This window comes from Helianthus annuus, chromosome 2 (assembly GCF_002127325.2).
Source record: "Helianthus annuus cultivar XRQ/B chromosome 2, HanXRQr2.0-SUNRISE, whole genome shotgun sequence".
NCBI classification, from domain to species: domain Eukaryota; kingdom Viridiplantae; phylum Streptophyta; class Magnoliopsida; order Asterales; family Asteraceae; genus Helianthus; species Helianthus annuus.
In genome coordinates, this window is record NC_035434.2 from 8201568 (window position 1) to 8217056 (window position 15489).

Consider the following 15489-nt stretch of genomic DNA (forward strand, 5'->3'; position numbering starts at 1 on the left):
TATAATATACTGATATTAAATTTTTTATTTGTTGAAATTTTAAATTATTTAAAAAAATATAAATACTAAAAGCACTAATGAACTATCCAACACAAAGAACACGTTACCGAACGTTCATCCATGAACATAAATGAACAAGCGTAGCCTCTGTTCATGTTTGTTCATTTAACCAAACAAACAAAATTTTTTGTTCGTGTTCGTTTGTTTCGTAAACGAACGAACACAAACAAACTTCCGACCGAACCGTTTACGAATTGTTCGCCAAACGTTTGGTTCGTTTGCAGCCCTAGGCTCAGGGGTTATGTCGTCAACCAATCGGTTATTACTTATTCGGAGGAATGAAGGCCATTGGCCGGGGTAGTATCGATTGTTAGAGGTTTGTTAGGATCTTCTCTCTCTCTCTCACCTCATATTCTGCTAATTCTCTCATCACTTTCTGCACTTGATTTCCTGTAATAGATTTGGTTTCGTAGTTTGCTGGCTTGATTCTTATTTATATTCAGTTGAGCAACTCATTTGATAAATTAAAGATGACATGACATATGGTTGAGGGGTTGGGTGGGGGGCTAAAGCCTAATGCCTATTTTCGGTTGATAACCACCAACTACCATTCTCATTAAATTCTGTCACACCCTTCTTTATACCCTTATTTATCCTTTGCTTCTCTTTTATGTTACAAGAAAGTTAGATCCAAACTGGCAAAACAATGTCTGAAGCACCAAAAACACAACAAATGTCATACAATGATACCCATCATCGTATCCAACATCGTCGGGAGGAACGCGGTTGTCTATATGCATGGTTCGTATGCCCTCGTAACTTTTTTATTTCATTTTTTTTTTGTCCAAGAAGTTGTTTGAAACTGTTTATCCGATTATTACGACTCAAATAAACAACAATCGGGTTTTACTATATGACTAAATAGATCATGTTGTCGATTTTATATCCGTCGGTAAAGTAACATGCTTCATATTATTGATGCAGCTTCTTCACAATGTTCTGCTGTTGTTGCTGCCCCAAGAAATGTGAAGGGTGTTTGGATGGTGATTGTTGCTGTTGCAATTAGTTACACATATAAGTCTATAAGTATATAACTGAGCTGGGGCTAGCTGTGTGCATTTTTTTTTACTTAATAATTTTTGTTTCTTTCTATTTGCAAACACCAATCTTTTGCATCTAATATTATTTGTTGTGAATTTTAATTAAGTTATTGCCCTTATTCTACTAGAGTTGCCAATGTCTAATTTGTGGTAGAAGCATCTCCTACTTTTGTTAACGGAAAATTTGGATCACTGACGGACCACTAAAGTATCATCGTGCCACCAGCGGAACCACCCGATCATATCCATCTCCACTAGGCTATAATGCCTATACACCAATTCAGGAGGAAACTCATTCAACCCATTTTATTCTCAGCACTTCACCCATTTATCTAATCTAAATTGACCCGTTAAAGTAAATGCCACCAAGTATAAGTTGATCCTTATATATAGGTTCTTTGTGAAAGAACGGTGATCAAGCTCTATGCACTCTACTGCAACAACCCCTTTAGCACTTGTATATAACTTATTGATTATGTTTATGAAATGAATGTCCCTCAGGGGCGCGTTCAATACAAAACCACTTTTAGATAGAGAATTGCAAGAAGCATATAAGACACTTATACGGTTCTCACTGCGTGTATCAACCACGCCTATTAAGCATCTCTCACTACCTGTATATTAGGCGCACCTATTATGTGGTTCTCACAGTTCTCAACATATTCTTGGTTCTAAATTGAATGCCCCTTAGGGGTGCGTTCAATATTTAACCACTTTAATACACTTATACGTAGTGCTTTGCTGATTTTACAAACAAAGAAAGAGAGCGAGGTCGGTAACATGGCCATCTTACTCATTAAAGTTAAAGCAAAAACTCCAAAAAGTACAAGCATTTATGCGGTGATCTCGCAATTCTTTACTTAAAATGGCTCTGTTTTGACCCTATATGTACATATATAGATAGATATACAGATAGAGAGAATTTTATCAAGTAGTATGTAGCCAACATTTACATTAGAACAGGATAAAAAGAATTGGAATTATTTATGATACATGTGGGGTAGGATACAAAATATACAAATTAAACTCTTAACAGGAAGATGAAATAGTGGTTACCTGTATATATTAGCCAGCAAGGATTGGATTTCTTCCTTCATCAATTTCAACAACAAGGGTGCGTTCAGAAACCGATCCCTTCGGTCCTTCAGTGTAGAGTGTAGGCAGGTATGCCTTGTATGCTGGTAAATATCTAGATACAAAATCCAACACCTGCAACTCCCATCATCAATTAAAATCATGTTACCCATTTACTTAGGTACAGGTGTCGGTTCAGCTATGTTTTATCTCTAACGGGTCAAACATATAAAGTAGAAAAAATAGCTTAAGGATACCTCCTAAATCATTTTATTCACAACATTAGATTATTATTATTATTGTAAGAATAAAATGCCGTTTTCGTCCGTGAGGTTTGTCCGGTTTTGCGACTTTCATCCAAAGATTTTATTTTCGCATCTGGATCTAAAAGGGTTGAAATCTTGCTAGTTTCATCCGGCTCGTTAACTCCATCCATTTTTCTCTGTTAAGTCAAGGGTATTTCCGTCTTTTTTGTTAACTTAAAAGGGCAATTCGGTCTTTTTCACTTTAGGTAAAAAGACCGAGTACCCCTGAAAAAGACTGAATTGCCCTTTAAGTTAACAAAAAAGACAGAAATATCCTTCACTTAACGGAGAAAAATGGATGGAGTTAACAAGCCAGATGAAAATGGCAAGATTTCAAACCTTTTGGATCCAGATGCAAAAAAAAAAAAAAAAAAAAAAAAAAAAAAAACTTTGGACGAAAGTCGCAAAAGGGGCCAAACCTCACGGACGAAAATGGCAGTTTACTCTTATTGTAATAATATAGTTATTATATGATATAAGATGCAGACCTCCTCATCAGTCATCCCGGGATTTCCAGCTTCTCTCATTTGAATCTCCGCCTGCAAGATTTTCCCAAAATAATATAACCTAACGACTCATGAGACTATAAAAAGATGTAGGAGACTAGGAGAGTATTAACTATTAAAACGATGACAAACCTGTAACCGCCATTGGTAAACACAACTCGGGTCTTCAATTTTGATAATAATCCATGATTTCACAAACTGGTCCCATGCATCATAATAAGCCTCTAGGTTTTTATTCACTATTTCTAGCTGCATAAGAATTTTCAAGTAATGTTAAAATTTCTGTAGAAAAAAAAGTACGGATGTGTGATCTTAGTGGTCTAACCTGCGGGTCAACGGTTTTGACCACTTCAGAAGGAACAGGCTTAAAACCAAGCATCCAACCTTCGAACAAAACTAACAGCAAATATGGTTGATAAAGTGAATGAATATTATTGATAAACAAGAGCCCTATATATAGGGAGTCATACAACCAATAATAAGGAAAGGATATATACAAATAATACAAAAGATTATCTCTAACTAATCACAACAATCTATTCCTAAAATAATGATAATAATCGGCTGGCTAAGACACCCCCTCAGTTTGAGCGGGCGGAGGACAAACGCTCAAGCTGGACCGAAACGATTGGAATAGTTCACGAGATAATCCCTTAGTAAATATATCCGCGTACTGCATGGAGGATGGGACATGAAGAACTTTAATGTGCCCAAGACGAACTTTCTCGCGTACGAAATGAATGTCAATCTCGATGTGTTTTGTCCGTTGATGTTGAACCGGATTATTGGACAAATAGACCGCTGAGACATTGTCACAAAACACCACTGATGCACGTGTTAAAGGGGTGTGAAGTTCGAATAGCAAATCATGAGATGAGGTTGTCACCTAGGAAAACACAATAACCCGATGTGGAGCGTCTCGAATCTGGGCAGCCGCCCCAATCAGCATCAGAATAAGCCACCAAATCAGAGGATGCTGATCGGACAATCCGTATGCCATAGTCAATTGTACCTTGCAGATAACGGATGATACGTTTCATAAACGCAAAGTGAGGATCTCGAGGCTCATGCATGAAGAGACACACCTGTTGAACTGCATAAGACAAATCGGGACGAGTAAAAGTCAAATATTGCAGTGCACCCGCCAAACTCCGATAGAGCGTTGGATCCGAGAATAGAGCCCCATCGGTAGCACTCAACTTAGATGAAAGATCAACCGGTGTAGAGCACGGTTTACATGAGGACATCGAAGCACGAGCGATGATGTCCTTTGCATATTGAGCTTGCGATAAGAAAATACCATTCTTTTGCTGACTAACTTTTATCCCCAAAAAATGATGTAACCTGCCCAGATCAGTCATTGCAAACTCTCGAGAGAGTGTGCTAATAATGTTGTTTAAGAGACGGTCATTAGAAGCGGTGAGAACTATATCGTCCACATATAACAATAAATACGCAATATTAGACGAGCCCTGTTGATAAACAAATAAGGACTGATCACACGTGCTGCTGCGGAACCCTTTGGAGGTGATAAAATTAGCAAACCGGGTGTACCAAGCCCGTGGTGCCTGTTTAAGCCCATATAGCGATTTCTTCAATCGACAAACATGATGAGGAAATCGTGCATCATAAAAACCCGGCGGTTGATGCATAAATACCGTCTCGTGTAGTTCCCCATGTAAAAAAGCATTCTTAACATCAAGTTGATGAATAGACCAAGCCCGAGATACTGCGAGAGACAAAACGGTGCGAATGGTGGCCGGTTTGACCACAGGACTAAATGTCTCATCACAATCAATACCAACTGTTTGGGAATTACCGTTAACCACCAACCTAGCCTTATAACGCTCCAATGACCCGTCCGATTTAAATTTATGCCGAAATAACCACATGCAACGAATGACGGGACGGTCAAGTGGGCGGGGAACAAGCTCCCATGTTTCATTATCTTGTAATGCCGTAAACTCAGTCTGCATAGCATGCAACCAATTAGGATCAGTTAGGGCTTTGGAATACGAGGTAGGAACCGGTGAAAGGTTAACGGTATTGTGTATGGCCGAAGGGTTTGACCTTGATTTGGAACGAGTTGTCATAGGATGTTGGTTGGTAATCGGCTGGGTTTGGGTTGGTGTGGGTGTGGGGTTAGATGGGCCGGTTGTGGGCTGGTTTGGGATGGCAACGGAGGGGTTAGATGGGCCGGTGTTGGTTTGAATGTTGGTACGGTGACGACGGGAGTAGGTAAACTGGTACGGGGTCGGAACCGGTGGTGATGTGGGCTGGTTAACGGGCTGGTTTACGGGGCTGGTTACGGGCTGGTTAACGGGCTGGTTAATGGGCTGAGAAATGGGTTGGGTAACAGGCCGATGAAAAGAAAAGCCCGGTGGGGTAGTGTCGTCCAAAAAATCGTAGGTGAGAGGATGAGTAGGACGTGTGAACGGGAACACGGACTCATCAAAAGTTACATGACGGGAAATATGTACCTTGCCTGTGGTAGGGTCCAAGCAACGGTAGCCACGGAAGTCGGGTGGATACCCGAGGAAGATACAACGCATGGATCGATGGTGAAGTTTGTGAGGCTGGGTAGCGGATGTGTTAGGGTAACACGCACATCCGAACACTCGTAAGTGTTCGTAATCAGGGTGACGAAGGTAAAGGGCAAAGGTAGGTGTGTAAAAATTTAGGCGTTTGGTTGGTAAGATATTGTGAAGGTAAGTGGCAGTGTGTAGGGCTTCAACCCAAAACGAAGGAGGTAGATTCGCATGAATTAAGAGAGCCCGAATAATATCGTTCAAGCGGCGAATCATACGCTCGGCCCTTCCATTTTGAGAGGATGTTTGAGGACAAGAAAACCGAAAGAGCAAACCATTTTGTTGGGCAAAAGTTTTAAATGCTAAATTGTCAAATTCACCCCCTAAGTCACATTGAAAGGTTTTTATTTTTCGGTTAAATTGGGTAAGAATTAATTGATGGAATTTGGCAAAAGTTGGAAAGGTTTCGGATTTATATTTTAGGGGGTAAACCCACACGAAGTGTGAGAAATTGTCAATTAGCACCATGTAATATTTATATCCTGTTTTACTCGTGATTGGCGAAGTCCATAAATCGCAATGAATAATATCAAAAGGAGCAAAAGTAAATGTATTAGACGAATAAAACGGTAATCTTTTACTATTCGAAAGTTGACAAGAATTGCAAAGATTGTGACTTTTGTCCTTATTACATTGAAAATTAAAATTACGATTTAAAATATCTAGAACTTGCGCCCCGGGATGTCCTAAACGATCATGCCAAGGTAGATGGTGGGAAGCAATAAAGGTGGCTTGAGGCGGCAGTTGAGGCGGCGTGAACGTGTAAAGAGTCCCGGTACTATTGTGGCGAGATAGTGTCTTCTTAGTTTTGAGGTCCTTCAAAGAAAAACCAAACGGGTCAAATTCGACAGACACTTGATTATCACGAGTAAAACGTCTAACGGAAATAAGATTTTTAATTATTTGAGGGCTATAAAGGACGTTTGGGAGTATGTAGGTTCGGTTTGGTAAAGGGTGGAAACCCGTACCTGATCCTTTAATTGGTAAATACATGCCATTACCGACCAAAATATTACGACAAATAGGAGAAGAATCAGGGATTATGATTTTACCTTGCTCTTTAGTGACGTGTGACTCGGCTCCTGTATCCATAACATCGGAGTTCCAAGCCAAGTTCGAACCATTAACCTGCATATTTGCCATGGCAGCACTCAAATCAGTTGGGCAGAGGGGATTGTAGGCGGGCTGCGAGAACCCGGGTGGAGCAAACTGGGCCGCGGCATAACCAGCAGCCGGAGTGAACCCGGTAAACTGGGCCTGCTGGGCCGAAGACTGGTCTGGTTGCTTGTTGCTGGGCCACGACTGTTGGGTCGGGTAGGGGCAAGGTGGAGGTGTCCACCAAGCCCACGCCGGAAAAGAAGGCTGCTGCGGCTGACCTGGATAAGCGGACCATGGGGATTGCTGCGACCGACCCCTGCCCCTGCCTCGGCGGTTTGAAGCCCCGCCCCTGCCTCTGCTGCCGCGGCGATTTGTGGACGAATACGAGGCTTCAGAGGGCTGGTTGCTATTGGAAGAGTGCTGATTAGTTGAAGTTGGCGCTGTAGTAGCAGCTAGGACAGTGTGCGATGCACCCTTTTGAGCCTCGATACGGATGACTTCGTCATTAAGCATGACGATGGCTTGGTCCCAATCAACGCCCTGCTGATTAATCAGGGATGCAGTAGTGTTATACTCGGCTGGAAGTCCGCGAACCAGCTGAAGAACAAGTCTGGATTCGGTGACAGGCTGATCAACGTCGGCCAATTGGCTTGCTAAATCAGACAGCTGTTGACAATAGTCGTCAACCGAGGAGCAAGCTGTGAGAGTAAGATTGCAAAACTTCGTCTCGAGCGCCGCAGCGCGAGCCTTTTTGTTGCTCAAAAAAATCTTTTCGAGCTTCGTCCATGCTGCTTTGGCTACAGTTGTATCCATGAGCCGTTTCAGAAGATCATCCGAAACGGTGCTGTAGATCCACTGAAGAACCAAGGCATCCAGTTCCTTCCATTCATCATATTCGGGTGATGTAGTGGCTGGAGCGGCTGAATCATCGATGTGGTTTGACACCTTATATGCGACGGCATGAAGGCGAAACAGTTTGACCCAGGCAGTATAAGTAACCTTCGATCCGTCCAAAGTACGGATCTTGGATTGAATGTTCGATACAGAGTATGCGGGGTGGAGGGAGTTGGGTTTGGTTGATGAATCAGCAGTGTCTTCTTTTGGCGGCATGGTGACGAGACCGAACGAGTCCGGTTAGGGTTGTTGGACGGAAAAAACGAAGGGCAAAACGAGACCGAACGAGTCCGGTTAGGGTTGTTGGACGGAAAAAAAACGAAGGGCAAAAGGCAATCAAAAGCCGGTTATGGCTCTGATACCATAACAGCAAATATGGTTGATAAAGTGAATGAATATTATTGATAAACAAGAGCCCTATATATAGGGAGTCATACAACCAATAATAAGGAAAGGATATATACAAATAATACAAAAGATTATCTCTAACTAATCACAACAATCTATTCCTAAAATAATGATAATAATCGGCTGGCTAAGAAAAACTACCTAAACGAAGCATATATAAGGCACATGAAAATTGTTGATAAAATCAACTTACATTCTATTATAAATTTAAAAAACCAATTCACTACTAATGAAGTTTGACTTTGACTTACTGTTAGAGGCCCTTCAACTTCAGGCCATACTGAAGGGTCAGCTCTATCGCCTCTCCCATTGTAGGCGGACTGCATTTACGAGAACATCAAAGTTAGAAGTGGATAACTGTCAGGTATCAAATAGTAGAGGGGGGTAATTGTAATAATAGCATAGTATGAGGGTAGTAAGTGTAGCTAGTCAATTGTATGAGTTGTTAATAATCGAACTGCCTTTATTCCCAGAGCAAGTTCGCTTATTAACAACTCATACAATTGACTAGCTACACTTACTACCCTCATACTATGCTATTATTACAATTAACCCCCTCTACTATTTGATACCTAACAATAATTGAATGTTTAGCCCCGATTATTTCTGAATGGCTCAAACCCGTAAAACTCTAAGAAAAGATAGCTAAATGAAAACAGGTTGAAATTTACCCAAAGTGTATTTTCAACATTGACGGGTCAACCCATTTATCTACAACCAACCCGAACACAACCAGTTTGTTAAACAGGTTGCCCCGTCCACGTCAATGCTAACCCATATATTTTTGTGTTGTGTCGGGAACTGCCAATCCTATTTCTACTTCATAAAATCATTTTATTATAAAAAGATAGATTTTTGTTGAAACTATATAGCTTTTATAAACATACTGAGAACACCACATGAAACTAATAAAAAAACATAAAACTTATAAAAAAGGTGTTTCGATTCGACCCAGTTCAACCCAACCCGTCCCGAACAAAGTTAGAGGCTGTTTGTTTACCTCTTAATGAGGCTCTTAATGGTTCAGACCTTTTACTGGTTCAACACTTAATGATTCAGACTGTTTGTTTTGTGAGTAGATTTCTGAATGGTTCAGACATTTGCCTCTGAATGGTTAAGACCTCTAATCTGAATTGGTCAAACATTTGCCTCTGAAGGGTTAAGCATTATACTGGCTCTTAATGGTTCAGACCTCTTACTGGTTCAGCACTTAACCATTCAGAAGTTGCCAAACAGGTTACTGGTTTAAACTTGTTACTAAACCACCCCCATTTTGCCACCCTATCTTAGAATCATACTTTGAAAGACGGGCAAAAGTAATTCAGAAAAATTGTATATATGATGTGTACTTACTTTATCATATCTGGGCAGCTTCATCTTCATACCTGGACATATTTTGTGCTTTAGAATATAATTCAAAATTTATTATTAAGCAAAAGATAGGATAGTAGGATACACATGTGTAAGGGTGGAAATTTCAACCTATTTACTTATGAATGGGCCAATTTGGTTTAACTGTAACAGGTAACAATTATTAGGTAAGAAAGATACAGGTCCAAAAGCACCCAACATGTATGTTTAATGGGTATGTGATCTGAACTGCTTAATTCAATCACTATATTACTATTGCAATTATATAGTTTTTTGTAATCAGCTTAATATTTTGATTATTTGGGATAATGTATGTAGAGACCTACTGGCCCATTTAGCCACCCATACGAATGTGGGACAAAATGATCGTCAGCCTAAGTAGCATAGTTGTTAATAGCGGCTATAGCGACCGCTATAGCGCGCTATGTAGCCATGCGACCAAGTGTCGCTATATGGGTCTTAGCGATAAATATCGAACTTAGCGACAGTTAGGTTTTTTTTTTTTTTTTGATGTTAATATCAATTAGATATAGCCATAAAATAGCTGGATTTATAGGTCTTTGTTAAATATACATGTAAAATAGCATATATACAAGGGTATTTTGATGTAATATACATATAAAAATTTTCAAAATTCTTTTTCTAGTGTAATCGCTATTTATAAAATAGCCGTCGCTATTTGTCGCTATTCGCTACGTAGCCTATAGGTGCCTTGTCGCTATTCGCTATCGACAACTATGCTAAGCAGTTAATGCGGTAAAATACCGGATATGACCGATATTTGGGATATAGGTTATCGCGGTGGGATGTCGGTAATTTAATATCATGCAGAATTTATATATATAGCAATTTAAGACTTAAAACAACGACATTTAACACTAACAATTAACAATTAAGACTTAAAACAATAATAGCAGCAATAAGAACAAAGACGAATGGTAGAACTAAGAAGAAAGGTATTGATATCAGGAATATCGGTGATATATCACTCAATATTGCCGATAATATCGGTACCGATATTCTGATCGATATTTGACACCGATATTTTACATGGGGACTGATAACTGATATTAACTGCATGGTTGTCAGCCTAACCTTCTTTAGTCAATTTTCCCAGAGCTTGTAGAGTTTCAACAGAAAGAGAAAGATCATGGCTTCCAGCATTTCCACGAAACTGTGGGTAAAGAAAAAGCCTCCTGTGAACTATTTACTAAAATAGTACCATCAATCTTGTTGTGTTTAAGTTATGCTTTTAAAAAAAGAAAAATCACATCGAAATCTTACCTCTAAAAGAGCATTCCCAGGATTGTTTTCTCGCAATTTAGCCTAAAATAAATTATAACATCAGACATCAGGAAGAAAATAACAAAAAAGATGATGGAGCCACGTAGGCAATTTTTTATCCATTTACTTATGAATGGGTTGAGTTGGTTTTTTTATACATCTCAAACTAGTAGGAAAGTTCAACTACAGGGAGCAGATTAAAGGGCAATAAAGTCCAAAGACTACTTCTAAATTAGTCTAATGCATACATAATTGTATGAATTATTGTTTATGTGCTCATTATTAACTCATTCACTTCTAATGCATACAACACCATGAAGCAACAAAATGTTGCTAATGGGCGTCCTCTTCTCGTCGCCAACTCCTCACACAAATCAAGAATTCCCCCCTACTTTGACCAATTATTGTTTTTTTTTAACCAAATCACCTATATATATAACACTTTATATTTTTAAATGGGTGCCACGTGTCGCAAAACGCCCTACCCAGCAAAGTTGCCCCACTCCCCCTTTTCTGCTCAAAATCCTCTAATCTGACGTGGCGCCACGTGTCGCAAGACGCCCTCTCAAAAGGATGCCCCACTCCCTTTAGTCTTTTAGTAGTATGGAAATGTGTTTGACTGTTTGTGGGTCAACCCAGCTAGAGAGGGGCTAGCAGGTAAAACACCCCTCCAATATTGTAGCTAATAAGGATACTTAGTTAATTAATTTTCGCCCCCAGAAAGAAAATTCAGTCGTATGTAATAATATTCATACCCCTTTCCTGTAGTTAATAAAGATGCTTAGTTAAATAATTTTCATTACTTACCTGATCATCATATGTCAAATAGAAATCGTCGATGGAAATAGTTGCAGACTTCCTGATACATAAAACATGTTACAATTGGTATTATGAAATAATGACCACTAGCGCATCGCTATTTCATAAAAATGTATCATTACTCTGCACTCTACCTCCCTGAAGTTTTAAAAAGATAGTCTAGAGCAAAGACGAGTGTAGTCTTCCCACAACCTTGTGGAGCACTAAAGCCAATCTGCATAATCAAGAAAATACTGAAGGTTGCATATGCAAATTTGAAATGGCACATAAGGGATGGCAATGGGCCCGGGTTCGGGCTGGGTATCGGTAATCCCATACCCATACCCGGTTGTAAACTCGTGTCCCATACAAGGCCCAATACCCGTTGGGCATATCCATGGGTATCGAGTGTACCCGTTAAATTGTCGAAAGTACCCATTGGGATTTCCAAATACATTTCTTTTTTACTATTACAATTATTGAATAAATTATATATATATAACAACTATTATAAATTTAAACATACATCAAATACATATTCCAAAGAATTGTTTTTCACATAATAAACTCACTAAAATAAGTCACTAGTCGATAACGGTTAAAGGAAAACAAAACTGTAAATAAAAAAATTTCGGGTATATGATCGGGTATATAGTTTGGGTAAACGGGTATGTAGTTTTGGGTAATCAGGCCGGGTATCACCTATTCCCATACCCGCATTTTTTTTTAAAACAAATCCCATACCCGACCCATATGTTTCGGGTTTCAGGTCTACCCGTCGGGCTCGGGTTTTGTTGCCATAATAATCAGAAATTGAAACCAGTGAAGGTAATATGGGTCGGCCAGGTATGTTGTCTAACGGGTAGAAAGGTGTTCGGGTAGAAATGGGCTAGGCTTAGTTGGATTAGCCACCAACATTCTTTTGTTTATTTCCTTTAGATTTTAAAAATGGATTGACGTATTAAATCATCATTATCATCATACTCAGTAAATCCCACCAATAGGTAAGCTAAGGTAGGGTCTAGGGAGGGTAAGATGTAGACAGCCTTACCTCTACCCCGTAGGAATAGAGAGGCTGCTTCCAGTGAGACCCCGGCTCGACAGTAGTTTTGCATCAAGCCTTGGACATAAGGCACATAACACTCAGCAATTAAGACAAAGGCCGATTAGTGCATGTACTCCCTTGTCTTTCGGCTATCAACGCCACCACATGATGCATGATTAACCGTCCACCACTTTTAACGTTATTTTCACGAAACTAGTAAAATAACGTTAAAGTTAGTGCACTTTCACTTTTGCCCCCCCGATATCCAACTTTTGTTTGCGAATCAATTTAGAAGAGTTTTAAAGTTTGAACCATTTGACCATTACAAAAAAATTCTAACCTGAATCAACCAATTTTCAAGTAAATGGGCTGAAACTGTCATCTCTAGAATCCTCCATAAAAATAACCAGATAATGATTTCTAACAACATAAAACAACCAACCATTTAAAAACACTGTTTTGTGAAGATAGAAACCATTACCTATCCTCCTTAACTATCTTCATATTTTCTTAAGTATATTAGCTAACAAAATACACAAGATCAGAACAATTACAAGATTAGGAAAATACCACCAAAGGAGGGATGTCATCTCCGTCTTTAAACGTGGACCTATGGTCAGATATCTGCTTTTCACACCACAGGAAGACTGGGATATAATAGTGATAAATTCTAGCTTTCTGGGGTGTTGTCAGGTATAAATCATTGAGTTGAAACAGTTTACACACTTGGGACCCGTTCTCTAACCACTTGTCAATAGAGTCGGCTATTGTTTGTGGGGTGAACCCGAGTTTGTCTATAAGAGGACCTGAGCAAATAAATTCAAAAAGATCCTTCACAGATGAAACTTCTGCAGATTCTGCAGATCTAGGCGGAAATACCGAATGTAATGGACCGTGATTCCTTTTGTTGTTGGTTACAATATCGTTATAGGTTGAGTTGTCTTGCATCCATGAACATCCATGCCCTACAAAATATAAATAGCCAAACAAGATAAGTAAATTGCCTACATAATAACAAGTTAATATGTGAATGAAATAACAGAACATGATATGCTATTAACGTTAAGAGTAAAGTACACGGATGGTCCCTATGGTTGACCAAAACTTTGGATTTGGTCCCTAGCTTTTCAAAAGTACACAGATGGTCCCTATGGTTTGCACTTTGTAACATATTTAGTCCCCGGCAACAAATCAATAAGTTTTAGCATGTACAGGTTAGGGACTAAATGCGTTACAAAGTGCAAACCGCAGGGACCATCCATGTACTTTTGGAAAAAGCTGAGGACTGAATGCGTTACAAAGTGCAAACCGCAGGGATCATCTGTGTACTTTTGGAAAGTTAGGGACCAAATCCAAAATTTTGGTAAAGTTAATGGCAAGCAGTTACTTCTCTCAGTATGAGGCCTAAAAATTGACTATTTAATTCTAACAATTTGCGTCTTAGAACCTCTTAAAACAAAACTTCTATCTTTTGCTTCATATTTTGGTATAATTATTTGAAAAAATAAAGGAAAAACTGACATGTCAAAAGCATCTTGTTCTTCTTCAAACACAAATCAGAGCTCTTTGCAGTTTGCATTACAGAAGATTGCAAAAAGGAAAAATGCCAGGCCTAAGCTTGAACATCCATGACGGACATAAAATCATCATTAACTACTTCGAATGCGATGATGGCAATTAAGTCCAGACCAACCACATTGACGGGGTAACACCCCATATGGTTCGGCTTGACTGATGCAACTAAAAGAATGATGGTGGTTCGACTCGGTCAGTACGGATCGGAGAGCATGAACAACCAAGTAAGAGTATCTAGTCTAGATGGGGACCATGTGCCACGTCACCACAACTGTCTAGATATCTCAGCAGTATATATATAAACACATCATCTAGAATCTAGGTAATGCATCTTAAATCATTTTACATTTACTCTCACCAACTCGACACACTAATACTTATTCTCACGCCAGAGTTCGGTCACAAACAGGCTTATCAATGCGGCGAGGCTAACCAGTGTTGCCTCGTGCAGAATCTCGATAATCAAGCCATTAAAGTTCTCTTAAAGCAACACACATTGTTCTCACATTCTAATCAAATCGCTAGTCAACTATTACTTAACTCAGAAACCTAATTTCCAAATTAAACGCACATTACATCACACAACATATCTCAAACAAAGCACCATAACACCACTCATTTAATAACACCTACAAAGTACAAACACCGTATACGTAAACCTAATAGCTCATTTGTGTAAATAAACAACAACAACGAGTCAATGAACTAAACATTTCATCGAGCATACATAACCGTAATCTACAGAAACCAGTGAATCATCAACAATCAACAGATCTCATACAAAGCACCATAACACCACTCATTTCAAACATCTAATACCTACAAACACTGTATACGTAAACCTAATCGCTCCTTCGTGTAAATAAACAACAACGAGTCAACGAACTAAACATTTCATCGAGCATACATAACCGTAATCTACAGAAACCAGTGAATCATCAACAATCAACAGATCTCATACAAAGCACCATAACACCACTCATTTCAAACATCTAATACCTACAAACACTGTATACGTAAACCTAATCGCTCCTTCGTGCAAATAAACAACAACGAGTCAACTAACTAAACAATTCATCGAGCATACATAACCGTAGTCTATAGAAACAATAAGCAGGAACGAAAAGCTGACTGAACCTGATTTGGATGCATGAAATGCCAAATGAGAACAGATTCGATGTGATCTGAAGCTGCTGGTGGTGGAATTTGGAAGCGGAAGGAGCCTGCTCGATGCGTGAATGTTATGGTTAGAGTTCCGGTCATGTGCGGCGGAGATAGACGGCGGCGATGAGGTGATTAACGGCTTCGTAGGACGGTGCAGGAGATCCATAACCACCGCCATAGATAGTGTAGTGTAGTGTGAGTGGAGAGAAAAACGGTTAAGAATTTTGTGGCCTCTGTTTATAGGCTCAATCCTGCTGTCAGTGTTAAGTTATCGTTATG

General features: G+C 39.4%; 1 protein-coding gene and 1 long non-coding RNA gene across 3 annotated transcripts; one reads left to right on the top strand and one right to left on the bottom strand.

Annotated features, from left to right (window-relative positions):
- The first annotated feature begins 566 nt into the window (after positions 1-566).
- LOC110901818 lies at positions 567-1224 on the top strand. The gene is made up of 2 exons (XR_002571010.2): positions 567-801; positions 985-1224. It is a non-coding gene; the product is annotated as an uncharacterized LOC110901818 (long non-coding RNA).
- Positions 1225-1922: 698 nt separating this feature from the next.
- LOC110909568 (D-glycerate 3-kinase, chloroplastic) lies at positions 1923-15489 on the bottom strand. Of its 2 annotated transcripts, XM_022154455.2 has the most exons (12): positions 15184-15489; positions 13042-13436; positions 11582-11661; positions 11436-11487; positions 10629-10670; positions 10440-10518; positions 9327-9358; positions 8221-8293; positions 3311-3381; positions 3118-3234; positions 2968-3018; positions 1923-2309 (listed from the first exon to the last, which is right to left on the bottom strand). In XM_022154455.2, the coding sequence occupies exons 1-12, from the start codon at positions 15386-15388 to the stop codon at positions 2166-2168; spliced, it is 1341 nt and encodes a 446-aa protein (XP_022010147.1). In that variant the 5' UTR covers positions 15389-15489; the 3' UTR covers positions 1923-2165. The 2 variants fall into 2 exon arrangements, with proteins under 2 accessions (XP_022010147.1, XP_035834888.1); XM_035978995.1 differs by lacking the exons at positions 1923-2309; positions 2968-3018; positions 3118-3234; positions 3311-3381 and adding an exon at positions 3560-6701 and having other exon boundaries at positions 8225-8293.